This window comes from Molossus molossus, unplaced genomic scaffold, assembly GCF_014108415.1.
Source record: "Molossus molossus isolate mMolMol1 unplaced genomic scaffold, mMolMol1.p scaffold_m16_p_3, whole genome shotgun sequence".
Lineage (NCBI taxonomy): Eukaryota > Metazoa > Chordata > Mammalia > Chiroptera > Molossidae > Molossus > Molossus molossus.
The window spans coordinates 116,980,303-116,996,274 of record NW_023425366.1 but is presented as its reverse complement, the minus strand read 5'-3'; the positions used below and the strand labels follow the sequence as shown (position 1 = coordinate 116,996,274).

Sequence of the window (15,972 nt, the reverse complement as noted above, 5' to 3'; positions counted from 1 at the left end):
TCCAGGAGCCCCTGCCCATGAGACCGACACACACACAAAGCGCCCTGATAGAGAACATGTGCAGTGGGAAGCAGGAGGTGCTTGAGAGCTGACAGGCAGCAGCACTTCTGGAGCCAGGGTGTTGGGCCAGGGGGCAGTCAGGGAAGGCTTCACAGAAGAGGTGACCCTGGAGTTGAGGCCTACACCGAGAGGCTTGAGCTAACCAGTGAGTAGGTGTCCAGGTAAAGGGAACAGCATGTGTAAAGGCCCGGAGGCACTTAACAGAGAAACTGCTCACTGAACTGTGCCCACAGCTGGACATGCATACAATGGCAAGTCAGCCCAGCCAACAGGATCTTCCTGTCCCACTTGAGCCTCCAAGTGGGTGCACGGATGGGGGTGTTACCCAGGGCTGTGAAGGGTTCTAAGGGGCCAGTCCATGCTGGTTCCCTCCTCTGCCTGTACCTGTCGGCCAGAGCCAGGGCCTCTGGGTCGGTGGGGGGGATCATGAAGCAGACGGCTGGAGCGGTCAGCTTGTTTCCCGCGCTGTCAGTGAGGTCCCAGCTCTCCCCGTTGTTCCTCTGCAGGGTGTAGCTATAGCCCCTTGAGATCAGGCCCTGGCATGGGCAGGCCAAACAGTGAGAAGGCACAGAGAGACCTGCCTCAGCCAGTAGCCTGAGAGCCCAGGAGCCATCTTGCCCCTGCCCCCCAACTTTGACACTTGGAGAGTCTTAGCCCATCTCTCAGATCCTTTTCAAGACGTTGTGCCATAGTTGGGAAGGACCGGGGAAACCCACCTGGATTTCCCTTTGGGGAACACCCTTCTCTCAGTCCTTTACTACTCAGGGTAGACATGTGACTCAGGCCTGGCCAACGACAGGATGGCCTTATCCTCACCTCCACCATCAGTGATTGGTTTGGTTTGGCTGGCATGAGTCAAATTGGGCCAATGAGGACCTTCTCTAGCACCCCTGCTGGAAAGACTGGGGTTGCTAAGCTGACAGCACAGAAGGTCAGGGAAGCTGAAGGGCTGGCAGAGAGTGACGCCCAAAGACAGGGCACAGGTTCCTGAAAACATTTGTGGCCCTGCATTCTGCCATGTCACTCTTAAGACCTTTCAGTGACACAAAAAGAGGCAGATTTGGGCCTGGCCTGCCTGGGGCACCTGGGCAGCAGCTCACCTGATCACCCTCAAAGTCACAGAGTGCCTCCACCGGGATGGGCTTGAGTGGCGTCTCCCGGCGGTACTTGAGGGGCACCACCTGCTGCCCTCGCTTCTGCAGGCCCTGCACCACGTGCTCATACTTGTCCAGAGCCTTCTCCTGGTCCTGAATAGAGGGGGCATGGGGGTCAAGCAGCAGGAGGGAGCTGTGGAGGGGCCTGCTGAAGGCTGAGGGTGGGGAGAGGACACACACAGTCACTCATGGTTCCATCACTCACATCCAGCTCCCGCAGCAGCAACTCAATCTGGTATCGGTCCTTGAAGTCAGGGCTGTATTTTTGGTTCAGGTCTGAATCCACCTTGCGTAACAACTCCTGAGCATCCTTCACGTCTTTGTGGAACTAGGAGACCGGTGGCCCAATTATGAACATGAAACCACTAAGACACCTGGCTAATCCTGTTTGTGGCTTCAAGTCCAGTCCCAGTCGGGGCCGAGCCTCCCACTTGCCCCGAGTCCACAGGCTCTGCTGCTCGGGACACCCCAGCCTGGCTTCTGAGAGGATCTCATGGGGAAGAAGCCAGGTCCCTTCCCACCATCCACTTGACACCACTTCTTTGACATATTAACTTTCATGTGCACACCAGTAAGCTTGGGTTCTCTCAAATTTCATTCCTCTTTGTGCTAGGGACACCCTTACTTAATGCTATACTTTCATTTTTGATTCTTGGAAAACAAGCTTCCCCGCTTGTTCTAGAAAATTATTTTGCCCATTCTTCAGTCCATCAACTCTGGAATCATTCTGCCCTGTGATGCTCAGAGCCCAGTAGGGCTCAGACACTGAACCAGGAGTTACAGACATGTCATGTGAGTTCAAGTGTCCCCAGACCACCCAATCATAAGTCACCCACAGCTCTTGTTAAAAAACACATTCTGGCCCTGGCTGGTTTGGCTCAGCGGTTGGAGCATCGGCCTGCAGTACAGAGACCCAGGTTCGGTTCCCACTGGGGGCATGTACCTCGGTTTCAGTTTATCCCCGGCCCTGGTTGGTCGTGCGGGTGGCAACCACTCGATGTGTCCTTTTCACGTCGATGTTTCTGTCTCTCTCTCTCTCTCCCTCTCTCTCCCTCCCACTCTATCTGAACAAAAAATGCAAAAATGTCCTCGGGTGAGGATAACAAAAACAACCAAACACATTCTGGCCCTGGCCGGTTTGGCTCAGCTGTTGGAGCTTCGGCCTGTGGACCAGAGAGGCCTGGGTTTGGTTCCTGCAAAGGGCATGTACCAAAAAAAAAAAAAAAAATACCACATTCCGGCCTGGCTGGTGTGGCTCATTGGTTGAGTGTCAACCCATGTACCAAGAGGTCATTGGTGGATCCCCAGTCAGGGCACATGCCAGGGTTGTGGGCTTGATCCCTGGTAGGGGGCGTGCAGGAGGCAGCTGATGGATGTTGATGTTTCTCTCTCATCAATTTTTCTCTCCCTCTCACTTCCTTTCTCTATAAAATATCAATAAAAAAAATTAGGGAAAAAAACCACTTTTCACCTTGGCTTATTTGGCTTAGTGGTTACAAGTTCAGCCTGCAGACCAAAGGGTTACAGGTTCAATTCCCAGGCAAGGGCGCATACCTGGATTGTAGGTTCAATCCCCAGCCCTGGTTGGGCCATGTTTGGGAGGCAGCCAATCAATATGTGTCTCTCACATTGATGCTTCTCTCTTTCTCTCCCCCCCCACTCCCACCTCTCTCCACTCTCTAAGAATTAATGGAAAAAATATCCTCGGGTGAGGATTACCAAAACAAAAACATTCCTATGAAACAACCAGTATCCACCAACAGATGAATGGATAAACACAATGAGATCCACCCGTGCGATGGGATATTATTTGGCCATAAAAAGGAATGACATTCTGATTCATACTACAATGTGGATGACCCTTGAAAATATGTTCAGTGAACGAAGCCACAAGAGGTCACATAGCATGGGATTCCACTTATATGAAACACCTAGAACAGGCAAATCCAAAGAGTCAGAAGTAGATCAGAGGTTACCAGGGGCTGAGGGGAGGATGAAGAGTGGCGGTTTAGTGGGTTCAGAGTTCCTGTTGGGGGCGATGAATGAGTTTGGAAAGACAGTGGTGATGGTTGTACCACATTGTGAATGTAATGAATGCCACTGAACTGTATGTTTAAAAATGGCTAAAATGGCAATTTTTTTATATGTATTTTACCAAAACAAAAAACCCACACATCCATTCCTGGGCCTCACAATCACCTGGTGAATTTACACTCTCCAGCCCCGGACCCCAAGAAGACTGACCAGGGCTGGGCGAGCTTGAGGCACAGCTCGGGCACGGGGAGGCCCAGGAAGGCAGCCCTGCACGGCTCCTGGTGGAAGCCGCAGGGAGGGCTCCCACCCACGGGCCCAGGGCTGGCAGGCACCTGGTGGTAGTCCTCCATGTACTTCAGGTGGCTCTCCTCGCAGATGAGCAGGTTCAGATACTCCTTCCAGTCTGCGTGCACGGCCTCCATGTGAGCCTGTAGAAGGGGGGAGGTGACTGCTGAGCAGGTGCCTGGGCCACCACGGTGGGATTCCGGCCCAGAGAATGGTGGTGGTGGGGTGGGGGCATCTGGCATCTGCATGGGCGTGGCTCCCACAGAGGCAGCCAGCATCTTCCCAGGGGTGGGAAGAAGAGAGAAGGGACGTGTCACGGGCCAAGCAGGGCTGCTGTGCACAGGTGCGTGGTCTGCACACTGCACAGGGGCTGTATGTCCCCAAAGTGGTGCTTTTTAAAAACTGTCATGAAGGCACTGTAGGGAGCTGAATGGTATCCCCCACCCCAAACTCACCTCAATGGAGTTCCTCCCAGGGTGCTCAGCAGTTAGCAGCTGGTCTCCCTCGCTGTGCAGCTTATTGATTCTCTCTTCTTTGGCCTCCAGGTTCCGGTTGATGAAATTCTGCATGGGGAAAGGGGGAAAGTAGAGGGATTAGCACCCAGTCTGGCAGACCTGTGCTCCCTCCTGAGCCCCTGCCCTCAGCCCCCAGGCCCCAGCACCCACCTCGTACTGACGCCGGCGGCTGGGGTAGTCAAGGTTGCGGTCACTCCAGTCGTACTGCATGCGGCCCTTGGCCTGCTGGTCCAGCCAGTACAGCTCATTGGTGCAGCGCTGCATGTAGTCCTGCAGCGAGCTGAGGTGCTGCTGCCGGGCCTGCGACGCCGCCTGCGGGATGGGGGATGGGACTGAGGCTTCGCGCCACACCTGCTGTGGCCCCTTGGATAAGTCACTGACCCTCCAGAACTCATTCATTCATTCAGAAAACATTTACTGAGCACCTACTAAGTGCCAGGCATTGCACTTAGGCGTGGGAGGTACAGTAGTGGACAAAACAGAACCCTCATGGCACTGACATCTTGTGGAGCCACAGTTTACTCCTCTGCACAGTCAGGATGACAGCATGATCTCACAGGGCACAAAGTCTGGCAAGTAGTCGGTGCTCAATAAATCTGAGCAACTACAGCTTCCACTTTTATCTCTGTCAGGCCATTGTATAGATGGCTAGAAGAACACTGCTAGGGCTTTACATCTAACAACAGGAGGGGTGGGCAGGGAGGACGGGGAAGGAGGAGGGACGTCAGCATCTTGCCTTGCAAATAAGAAGAGCAGCTAACACATTCATGGGGCTACCATGAGCCCAAACTGCGCCGAGGTCTCCTCTAACATTAACTAACGCCATCTGCAAAGCCATCCAATGAGACAGGGACTTGCAATAACTCCACTTAACAGATGAGGAAACTGAGGCTCCCAAGTTAAGTAGCTCATTCACAGTCTCCCCACCAATAAGGTGGAGGCAGTTGGCTCCAGAGCCTGCCCACAGCTGTGTTCCACCTCCCCCCATTCTCACATCGGGTGCTTGAAACATCTGCAACAGGAAAGCATTTATGCATCCCTTGTGCAGTTATTTTGTCATTGTTAATCCTCACCTCAGGTTATTTTTTTCCATTGATATTTAGAGAGAGTGGAAGAGAGGGACGGAGTGGGGTGGGGGGAGAAACATTGATGTGAGAGAGACACATTGATTGGTTGCCTCTTGCACATGCCCTGACGAGGTCTGAGGATCGAATCTGCAACCCAGGTACGTGCCCTTGACCGGAAATCGAACCCACAACTCTTTGGTGCATGGGCCAATGCTCTAACCACTGACCCACACCGGCCAGGGCACTTGTGCATTTTTAAAAGAATTCATTCTTTAAAGGTTTTGAAAAGGCTTGGGGTACCACGTCTTCCCACTTCACCTCCCTCCATTCTGTTTGCAGCTCCCCACCCGTTCTCACCAGCAGTTTCTGGTACTTGGCCTGGAGTTCGCTGCTCTGCTCCTGAGGACAGAGCCCAGGACATGGGTTAGGGCGGGGTGCAGGGGGAGACCCTCCCTTCCCAAGCCCCTCCACTACCTGCGCCCACCTTGCCCCCATCCTTGGCCAAGTGGGGCCCGATGGCCTTGACCTCGTTGTGGAAGATGTTGTGCTGCTCCACCTGGTGGTCCACTAGCGGCAGGTCTGTTCCGAAGCTCTGGCTGTTCAGCTGGTCCTGAGAGGGGGAGGGGGAGGGGACAGTGCATGAGGGTGGGCGGGGCCGCGGACTCCTCCTCCCAGGACCAGTCAGGGAGTGAGCCAAGTGGCCCCGTGGGGGATGCAGGGAGAGGCTGTCACTTTCATCTACACATCTCATCTCATTTAGTCTCACGGCAAGCTCAGAGGCCCCATGTGTCCATTTCACAGATGGCCCCGCCAGGGGGAGTCATTTGCCCAGCGTCACACCACTAAGAGAGGACCCTGGGCTCCAGTGGTCATGCCTCTCCACGGTGGAGATGGGCTGGCGAGGGCACAGGAAGAACAGTGGCTGGCCAGAAATCTGCCAGCCTGCCAGGACCCCAACAAGCCAGGATTGGAGGGAGATTTCCAGGAGGGTCTTAATCTCCATCACTTCTGCTGTGTGACTCTGGACTAGGTGCTGCACCTCTCTGAGCCTCACTCTTCTCATCGATACAAACATCGGAAAACATCGGGAACACGACTCTCTCCTGGCATGCCTGTGTTAAATGGTGGGGTTTTCCCCCTATACACACGGTCCCCTCCCCAGCCGAAGCCTGGGCCGTACCAGTTTTTCTTCCACCAGCGCTGCCCAGTTGACCTGGGGGTCCACCTCCTTCACCGCCAGGTTGTAGATCTGCTTGTGTTTCCCACGGAGGTTCATCACACGCTCCTTCAGCTGACGGATGCTGAGTGGGGAGAGGGGCCACCCTGGTTAGCAGGCTAGTTGGCAGGGACACTGCCCAAGCGGAAGGACAGGGTGACAGGGGCCTTGGGTTTCAGACAAACACTCCCACCCTCCTCCTGTTCACTTTCCTTCATCCTTCCATCAACACTTCCTGAGGGCCTACTGTGTGCCCCAAACCACAGAAGGTTCTGGAAGAAACAGGCAGGTCCATTGCTCTCTGGAGCCCACCATCTAGCAAGAGCCACAGGGGGAGTGTGGGTCACGAAGGGACAGGCACAGGGAGTTGTGGGGTACTGAGAGACGCCTGCCCCTGCTACCCTGGGTGTGGGTTTGTCCACATCAGGGCTAAGACAAGAACCACGAGCCTGGGCAGGCAGGTGGGAGTCAGGCAGTGGGAAAGCATGCTCAGAGCCTGGAGGTCAGACAGCATGGTGGTCAGGAAGTTGGGGTCACACTAAGACCAGAACAGGGAATACCAGTGCTCTGAGTTGTCTCCCCGATGGCAAAATGGGTTGTCCTGAGAACAACAAAGTACTTGGCATGTGCCCGGCACACACGTAGCCCTCAGTAAGCCCCGAAGTGGTTCTGAATGCTCCGTGGGCCGAGGCCTCCTGCCCTGGCCCCGAGTGGCTCCCTCAGAACCTGAAGCGGAAGAGACCTACTCCTCGGCGATCATGTCCCCCTGCGGGTGCTTCATGTGCTTGGCAATGGCCGCATCCGCCTCCAGCACGTACAGCAGCTTCTCCGAGGCCAACACCTTCTGCAGGGCCACGTCCCGGTGCTCAGGCTGCCGGCCCTCCTGCAGCCGGGCCAGGTCCTGTGACAGTCACAAGAGGGGGACATTAGACAGGGGCTCACTGGGTACTGAAGGGATGGTAGGGATGGAAAGAGGGGGGCCAGAAGGGCCTCCCCAGCCGTGCCTATCCTCTGCTCCAGCCACTCAGCAAACAGCCCAAAAGCCTACTCATGTGGGGCTCTGGGATGCAGCCCAGCCCAGCGGGGAGACGACCAGGAAGGCATGTCAACAGATAAGCCGCAGAGATGACTGCAAGTTCGGACAGGTCACTGTTCACCAAGGAAACGCACCAGAGGTGGAATGAGGGCTACCTACTTTAGCTCCAGTGGTCAGTAAGGCCCCTCTGAGGTGGTGACACAAGGTAAGAATGAAGGCTGAAAGGGAAGAGTGTTCCAGGCAGAGGGAACTGCCTGTGCAAAGGCCCTGAGGCAGGAAAGGGCAAGCTATGATGGCAGCTACCGTGGCTGAATGGTGAAATGAGGGAGGAAGTAGGAGAGGTGGGCAGGGTAGGCCACAGCACGCAGGACCTGTGGGCTGTGGGGCAGGGGCCAGAGCACGGAATGGCACTATGGAGGGACAGGACATGACCCCACCTATCCTCAAAGGTGATGCCTCCTGGGGCTCTGCAGGGAGAAGGAACAAGCGGAGGGCAGGCAGCAGCTGACAGTGCCCAGGTGAGAGCCGAGGTGGCTCGTGTTGGGACATGGCGAGGGTAAACAGAGTGGGTGGATATCTGGGAGGAACAATCAATAAGACACCGAGTCCAAGGTCTTGCTTGTTTAGGGAAGGACAATGAATTGGCAGGCAGGGTAGAGTGTTTCTAAACAGCCCGTTAATTCACTTGACACACATGAAGACTGGCCAGGCCCTGGGGACCCTAGGCCAGCAGGGGAGGTGGTGACAAGTCAGTGATGGGCTGAGGACAGACCGGGTGTAACACAGGGTCCTCTAGGCGGGCAGTCCCTCCCCTCACTGTAACTGAGGAACGTCCCACCGCGGTAGAAAGACCACTGACAGTCAGGGAAGGCCTCGAGAACAAAGTGGAGCGAGAAGCGCCAGACACAAAAGGCCAGGCCGTGTAGGATTCCATTTACGGAAACTGTCTTGAGTCGACCAATCCGCACAGACAGAAACCGGGTGGGTGGTGCAGGGATGGACAGAATGGGAATGCACGAGAGATCTTCCTAGGGGATGAAAATGGTCAGGACCAAGCTAGAGAAATGGCTGCAGCACTCGGCAAAGTTACTCAAAATCATTGCATCAGACCCTTGAAGTGGGAGCATTTTCTGATATCTAAAACAAGCCCCAAGCCCAGCTGGTGTGGCTCAGTGGTTGAGCCTCCACCCATGCACCAAGACGTTGCCCGTTTTCCGCGTTGCTCGATGCCCAGTGCGGGGCGTGCAGGAGGCGGCCAGTCGATGTTTCTATTTCTCTCTCCTCCCTTTCTCTCTCTAAAAACCAATAAAAACATATTTTTAAAGAAGGAAATAAATAAACCTTGATAAAGCTATTTTAAAAAGCAAAAGAAAGACAGGAAGAAATGGACAAAGAAGAAAGGATTGCGTGGAGGTGATGGTACTGAGTGAGGACGTGACTGCCTTTCAGAGAAGAAACGGTGGCCAAGCCGCGTCTCCAGCCAACCCCAGGAGGGCCGGGCAAGCGGGCCTGGAGGTGAGGCCAAGTGTCAGAAGGCCAGTGGGGCTGAACCTTCTCCCTACTCGGGTAAGGCTGGCCAGGTAAAACACGACAATAAAACATCACGGTTCTTGGCTCGGGTGGAATTTTATCTGCTCCCTCGCCACCTGAAGCTCTCCTGGGCAATTAGAGTGTCAAAGATTAATTTTGCAAAAGGAGGAAGTAAATTAATCATTACCTAATGCATGCAAGCCCTTTCAAAACATGCTAGCCAAGATGAGAAAGGAACATCTAGCTGAGATGCCTTGTAGGCGTTCAAGAGTTCTGTCAGGAGGAAGCGACGATGGTGAGAGCCGGCATGGTGGTTACCTCGGGGGGACATTGATTGGAAAGGTCACAAGGGAGCCTTCTGGGAAATGTTCTCTCTTGACCTCAGCAGAGCTTATGCAGGTACCCACTGAAAAAACTCCTGGGGCTGAACTCTCAATTTAGATGCTTTCTACATTCCTTATATAAGTTACACCTCCATAAATAAGGGCTTTTTTTTTTTTTTTAATGTTTTTTTTTTAGAGAGAGAAGAAGGGAGAGAGAGAAACATCTATGTGAAAAAGATATATCCATCGGCTGCCTCCTGCACGCCCCCTACTGGGGATCGAGCCCACAGCCCAGGCATGTGCCCTGACCCGGAATCAAACCAGGACCTCTCAATCCACTGAGCCACACTGACAGAGCAAATAAAGGCTTTTAAAAGTAAAAAAACATATCCTAGGGACCGATAGCTATAATACATCGCACACACGGTGACGGACAGGTGAGCGACAGGCAAAACCAGCCAGCGTGACGGTGGAATCTGGGGCAGGGATCTGGCTGTACACTGTGCCATCTTTCAGCTTTGCTGCACATTTAAATTTCTTCTGACACACGGATGCTCACATGCTGTATGATTCCGTTTATATGAAATACCCAGAATCGGTACAGCAGACCCATGACTGCCAGGGGCTGGGAGGAGGAATGACCGTTCATGTATGTGGGGCTTCCCTTCAGGTGACAAAAACACCTTGGAACCAGACAGAGGAGGCCACACGACACAATGTACTGAATGCCTCTGAATTATTAATTTTAAATTGTTGTTTTAGGTCATGCCAATTTCACTTCAATAAAAAAAAAAAAGAGGGGAGTCCTCCCCGGCCGGTGTGGCTCGGCCGGGTGTCCGTGCACTGAAGGGTTGCGATGGGATTCCTGGTCAGGGTACGTGCCTGGGTTGTGGACGGATGTTTCTTCTCCCCCTCTCCCTTCATCTCTCTCTAAAAATCAATTTAAAAAACTTTTTTTAAAATAGGGAAACTCTAAAGAACTTTGGGGTAATAAAATCAATAATGATGTTTTCTTTTGAGAAAAGAAAGAAAAAAGATTAGTCTTCATGCAGTCTTCAAAGCGTGGTCTCTTTTTTCGAGTGTGTCATTCAGAGTTAACAAACAGTTCCAAATGATCTCCCAAATACATCCTTGTTAGTTTTCAGTCGTTAAGCGAAAAAATCAAGAAAGCGAGACCGTATTCACACACTCACACACACACACACTCACACACACATGCGCGCACGCACGGGGAAAGGTCAAATACACTAAAATGTGAATAGCTGGTAGATCTCTCTGGGGGTGGGATTATGCATGATTTTAATTTGCTTCCTTATACTTGTTTACCAGTCCTGAAATGTCCATACTGAACACATTACTTTTATTAGGAGAAAAAGAACGACACACCCAAAATGCTGTTTTCATTTAAGAAAGAACACCGCGTGACAGCAGCACCAGAGGGGAGTCCAGAGGCACAAGGGGAGCGGGCAGGAGGGTGTGGCGGAGGGAAGGGGGCTGGCAGGGTGGGCACTGAGGCGAGAACGCGGAGGTGGCCTGGCAGGTGAGGGCAAGGAAGGAGTGGCGGGGAGGGCACCTGGCGGGAGCAGAGTTCCCACTTGCCTTTCCTGCCCCCATTCCGCACTGCAAGCCGTGCCAGCTCCAGCCCACCCAGGCCCTCAGGTCTCTGGGCCGCTTGGGCCTGGCTCTCGGCTGGCTCTGGGGACAGCACTGGGACCAGCCAGACTTCGAACTTCCTCATGACCTGTCTACCTGCAGTCCTCCCACCTCTTAGTGACCCCCTGCGTAGGAAGGCGGAATGGAATACAGATCACAGCTGGCCGGTGTGGCTCAATGGTTGAGCGTTGACCCATGCACCAAAAGGTCACCGGTTCCATTCCCAGTCAGGACACATGCCCAGGTTGTGGGCTCGATCCCCAGTGGGGGGAGCATGCTAGAGGCGGTCAATCGATGTTCTCTCTCATCTGTGTTTTTATCTCTCTCTCCCTCTCCCTTTCTCTCTCTCTAAAATCAATAAAGAAAAAATATATTTAAAAAAAGAAATACAGATCGCCCAGGTAAATTTGAATTTCAGATAAGCAATGGATAATTTTGTAGTATAAAATAGTTCATGGAACATAATTATACCCCCCAAAAATTTCCCCTGACCAGTGTGACTCAGTGGTTGGAGTGTCGACCCTTACACTGAAGTGTCTCGGGTTTGATTCCTGGTCCAGGGCATGTACCTGGGTTGCAGGTTTGATCCTCGGCCCTGGTCAGGGCACATGAGGGAGGCACCAATCGATGTCTCTCTCACATCAATGTGTCTCTCTCTCTAACCATTCTCTCTAAAAATCAATGGAAAAAATATCCTCGGGTGAGGATTAACAAAGAAATTTTTTTTTTTTTTATCCTCACCTAAGGACATTTTTACATTTTTTTGTTCAGATAGAGTGGGAGGGAGAGAGAGGAAGACAGAGAGAGAGAGAAACATCGATGTGAAAGGGACACATGGAGTGGCTGCCACCCACACGACCCAACCAGGGCCGGGGACAAACTGCAACCGAGGTACACGCCCTTAGTGGGAACCGAACCCAGGTCTCTGGGGACCACAGGCCGATGCTCTAACCTGTGAGCAAAACCGGCCAGGACAAGAAATTTTTTTTTAAATTTGTGTTCTGAAATTTAAATTTAAGTGGTATCCTGTATTTATTTGCTAAATCTGCCACCCCCGCCCTCCAACCCAGATGCTTCTGGGGCCAACTCTGTCACTGACTAGTTACCCTGGCCCTTTCTGAACCTCTGTTTCTCCAGCTACAAAATGGCTACAAACCCACTGCATTGGGCTGGTGGAATTTTCATCTTAGCAGCTCACAGTCTGAACGCAGCTCCAGTGTCCCACAGGAGACAGAATCCTTAGGAGAACCTGCAGCTCGTGGCTGTAGTTATCCCCATGATCCACAGAGGAAAAGGAGACTGAGGCACAGAGAAGGGAAGTGATTTTCCCAGCGACTTTCTCTCCCTTCTCTGAGAAAGGAGGAGGATCACATGAGTCTGAGTAACGGCAGTGGCTGTGTGAGAAGTAAGAGTGATGATACTGATGATAATATTGAGACCTGCACTGTTCTTGCAAAATCTCATTGACTCTTTTTATTTTTATTTTTTTATTTTTCCTCACCCGAGGATATTTTTCCATTTTTTTGTACAGGTAGAGTGGGTGGGAGAGAGAGGAAGGGAGAGAGAGTGAGAAACATCGACGTGAAGGAACACATCGAGTGGCTGCCACCCGCACGACCAACCAGGGCCGGGGACAAACTGCAACCGAAGTACGTGCCCTTAGCGGGAACCGAACCCGGGTCTCTCCGGACCGCAGGCCGACGCTCTAACCGCTGAGCCAAACTGGCCAGGGCGCAAAATCTCATTGACTCTTTACAGCAGCTTGGGCAATAGGGATGATCACTCTTACCCTTTCAGAGGGAATCACATGCACAGAGAGGTGAAGTGACTTGTCTAAGGTCACACAGTAAGTGGCAAAGAGGGTCCTAACCATGGGGTCCTCCTGAGCCTGTGGTTCTCTCCCAGGGCCCATGAGCGTCAGGAACTTAGTACCCGGGGTGGGGGGCTGTGTTAGCAGCTATAACAAAGTTCCTCCTTTGCTTGTCGACCTCAGCATTGTTGACATTTGAGCCCTGGCCGGTTTGGCTCAGCGGTTGGAGCGTCGGCCTGCGGTCCATAGAGACCCGGGTTCGGTTCCCACTAAGGGCATGTACCTCAGTTGCAGTTTGTCCCCGGCCCTGGTTGGGTCGTGTGGGTGGCAGCCACTCCATGTGTCCCTTTCATGTCAATGTTTCCTTCTCTCTCTCTCTCCCTCCCACTCTATCGAAACAAAAAATGGAAAAAAGTCCTCCGGTGAGGATAAAAAAAAAAAAATTTGAGGCTGAATCATTCAGAGTATAGGGTGTTTAACAGCATCCCACTAGAAGCCACCCATGGCACTCCCCCAGTTGTGACAGATAAAAATGACCACATGTCCCCTAGGGGGCAGAGTGACCCTAGGTGGGCACCTCTGGGTCAGACAGGACCCTGGTCCTGAGGGGCTGGAGGCTCGGGGCACCGAGGTGGGGGGCACTCACGCTCTGCATCTTGGCCTCGGTGTCCACGATGTTCTTCTCCACCTGGTCGGCATTCTTCTGCAGCTGATCGATCAGCTCCGACAGCTCCTTGTTAGAGATGCTGCAGGCAGGAGAAGAGGAGGTGAGGGAGGGCCTGGAGGGCAGGGGCCACGTCCCAGCAGGGCCCTGCCACCCAGGCTGTCCCCGGCCCAGGCTCTGAGCAGCAGCTGCCCAGTGAGCCTCAGATGAAGCTTGGCTGTTCCCCAGGGTGAAGTCACTAAAGCCACAGAAACAAGGCAGCACCGGGACGGGGGAATCAGCCCCCACTCCGGCCGTTCACTCTAAACGCTTCTATTCGCCATGCTGGCCGAGCACCCTTATCCTTTTTTCTCCTTACCGTATTTTTTATTTTTATTTTTTATCCTCACCCGAGGATATTTTTCCATTTTTTGTACAGATAGAGTGGGAGGGAGAGAGAGGAAGGGAGAGAGAGAGAGAAACATCGATGTGAAGGGACACATCGAGTGGCTGCCACCTGCACGACCAACCAGGGCCGGGGACAAACTGCAACCGAGGTACATGCCCTTAGCGGGAACCGAACCCGGGTCTCTCCGGACCGCAGGCCGACGCTCTAACCGCTGAGTCAAACTGGCCAGGGCTCCTTACCGTATTTTTTATTGGGATATAATTCACATACTATAAAATTTACCCTTTTAAAGTGCCTTCTAGTATGTTCACGAGGTTATACAACCATCATCACTATCTAATTCCAGAACATTTTCCTCACCCTGAAAAGAAACCATGTATCTTTTTTATGGCTGAATAGTATTCCAGTGCATGGCTAGCCCTCATTTGTTTATCCATTCCTCTGTTGATGGACATCTGGGCTGTTTCCACCTTTGGCCATTGCGAATCATGCTGCTTGTAAACATCCGGGTACGAGTTTTGGGGCAAGCACCCTTATTGTTAGATACCTGATACTTCTCTTTCAATCTAGCCTTTACATTTCAATACATTTACTTAAAAGGTAGACTTGAGTCCCCCATTGTAAGCAGAAAACCAGAAGCCCTTGCCATGAATGGAAGTAACCACCAAAATAAATCCCGCGAAAATAAAATGACAGCATTGGGTTCTAGCTGGATGCTTGTGGCCCGCACACATCAAGACCGAGCCCTGCCCTCTCTGTCATAGAAGCAGACCCTGACCCGTATCACAGCCAAGTCAGAGCTGTGTTAGCGCCAGGCCGAGACTTCCTCTTGGATGTTCGCAGCGTGTCTGAGAGGCTTGAAATCACAACAGTTTCCTTGAGTGGCGTTTCTGTGTTCTCTGCTGTTACAGAAGCCCCCAGATCGTATCACATAGCACTCTGGCAAACACTACCGTGGCAGTGACGACCTTAGCCCTGGAATCAGATGTGGGTTCTGGCTGTGTGACGTGGTCAAGCTGCTGTACCTCTCTGTGCCTCTGCTTCCACTGTCAGAAGGAAGAACTGTACCTTTCCCAGGGGGTGTTATGAGTGGCAGTGAGGTTATACAGGCAAAGAGCTGGACCTCTAGTCTCACTATTGTTGTTAAGGAACGTTCCTGATGGTTGCCCAGCCCACCTTTGCTGTTGTTTTCTCTAAACAGAGGAAGAAACAAAGACCAGAGAGGCAAAGCAACTGAGCCAATGTTGCCTAGCCAGCCAGATGGCCAAGATTAGTGCTTAGTCCCCCAAATCCATCAAAAACCCTTTTGTGCTGACTCCACGGTGGGGTCTGAGCATCCACAAGTTTCATTCTACCTGCACTCATTAGGCACCTACTGTGTACCAGGCCCAGCCTCACCCTCTGAAATTCACCCCCTAGACAGGGAGGAAATCAGCAGTCACAGAAATAGTAACAAGACTGAGGCAGGCATGGCATCTGGGGTGCCCAGAGGAGCCTCCTAATGGGCTGGGTGGGAAGGATGTGGTCAGTGAAGGCTTCCTGGAGGAGGTGGTGGTAGCTGGGTTCTAAAGGACGAAGAAGAGTGGGTTCATGGGCAGAAGGCTTTAATGAGGAGAGGCCATGAAAGAGCTGGGTCGTGGGAGTGGCCCTTCGGTTGGGCCAGGCAGACCTCTTGACCCAAGCAAAGGGGGCTGGCAGCCAGTTTTCAGAGTGGAATTCCTCAAATCAAGACCTGGGACCCATCTACGGTGGCATGAAACCTTCAGATTCCCAGGCATAATGAGACTTTCTGAACCTGGATCTCCAGAGCTGGGCCCAGGAAGCTGTATTTTTTTTATTTTATTTTATTTTATTTTTTTTATCCTCACCTGAGGATATTTTTCCATTTTTTGTACAGACAGAGTGGGAGGGAGAGAGAGGAAGAGAGAGAGAGAGAAACAGCGACGTGAAAGGGACACATCCAGTGGCTGCCACCCGCAACCAGGGCCGGGGACAAACTGCAACTGAAGTACATGCCCTTAGCGGGAACCGAACCCGGGTCTCTCTGGACCGCAGGCCGACGCTCTAACCGCTGAGCCAAACCGGCCAGGGCGGAAGCTGTATTTTTGTTTCTGCTGTTTCTACAAGTTCCCCAGCGGACCCTAATTCCCTCCAGAGTTTGAGGGCTGACACTGCAGATACTGCTGGTATGGGGGGAATTCAGGAGGCAGACACGGGTGCAGCAAACAGAAGCTGTG

The 15,972-nt window shown here is 52.7% G+C and overlaps 1 protein-coding gene across 1 annotated transcript in view; it reads right to left on the bottom strand.

Moving 5' to 3' along the window:
- The window catches only part of PPL (periplakin), a 47,966-nt gene that overhangs the window by 12,086 nt on the left and 19,908 nt on the right, over positions 1-15,972 (bottom strand). Inside the window, exons 2-12 of the mRNA XM_036280871.1 lie at positions 13,330-13,429; positions 7,078-7,232; positions 6,296-6,416; positions 5,600-5,725; positions 5,473-5,514; positions 4,199-4,360; positions 3,989-4,096; positions 3,581-3,676; positions 1,420-1,542; positions 1,161-1,307; positions 445-596 (exon numbers count right to left, since the gene is read on the bottom strand). Coding sequence (XP_036136764.1) covers positions 445-596; positions 1,161-1,307; positions 1,420-1,542; positions 3,581-3,676; positions 3,989-4,096; positions 4,199-4,360; positions 5,473-5,514; positions 5,600-5,725; positions 6,296-6,416; positions 7,078-7,232; positions 13,330-13,429 — 1,332 coding nt within the window. The remainder of the gene's footprint in view (positions 1-444; positions 597-1,160; positions 1,308-1,419; positions 1,543-3,580; positions 3,677-3,988; positions 4,097-4,198; positions 4,361-5,472; positions 5,515-5,599; positions 5,726-6,295; positions 6,417-7,077; positions 7,233-13,329; positions 13,430-15,972) is intronic.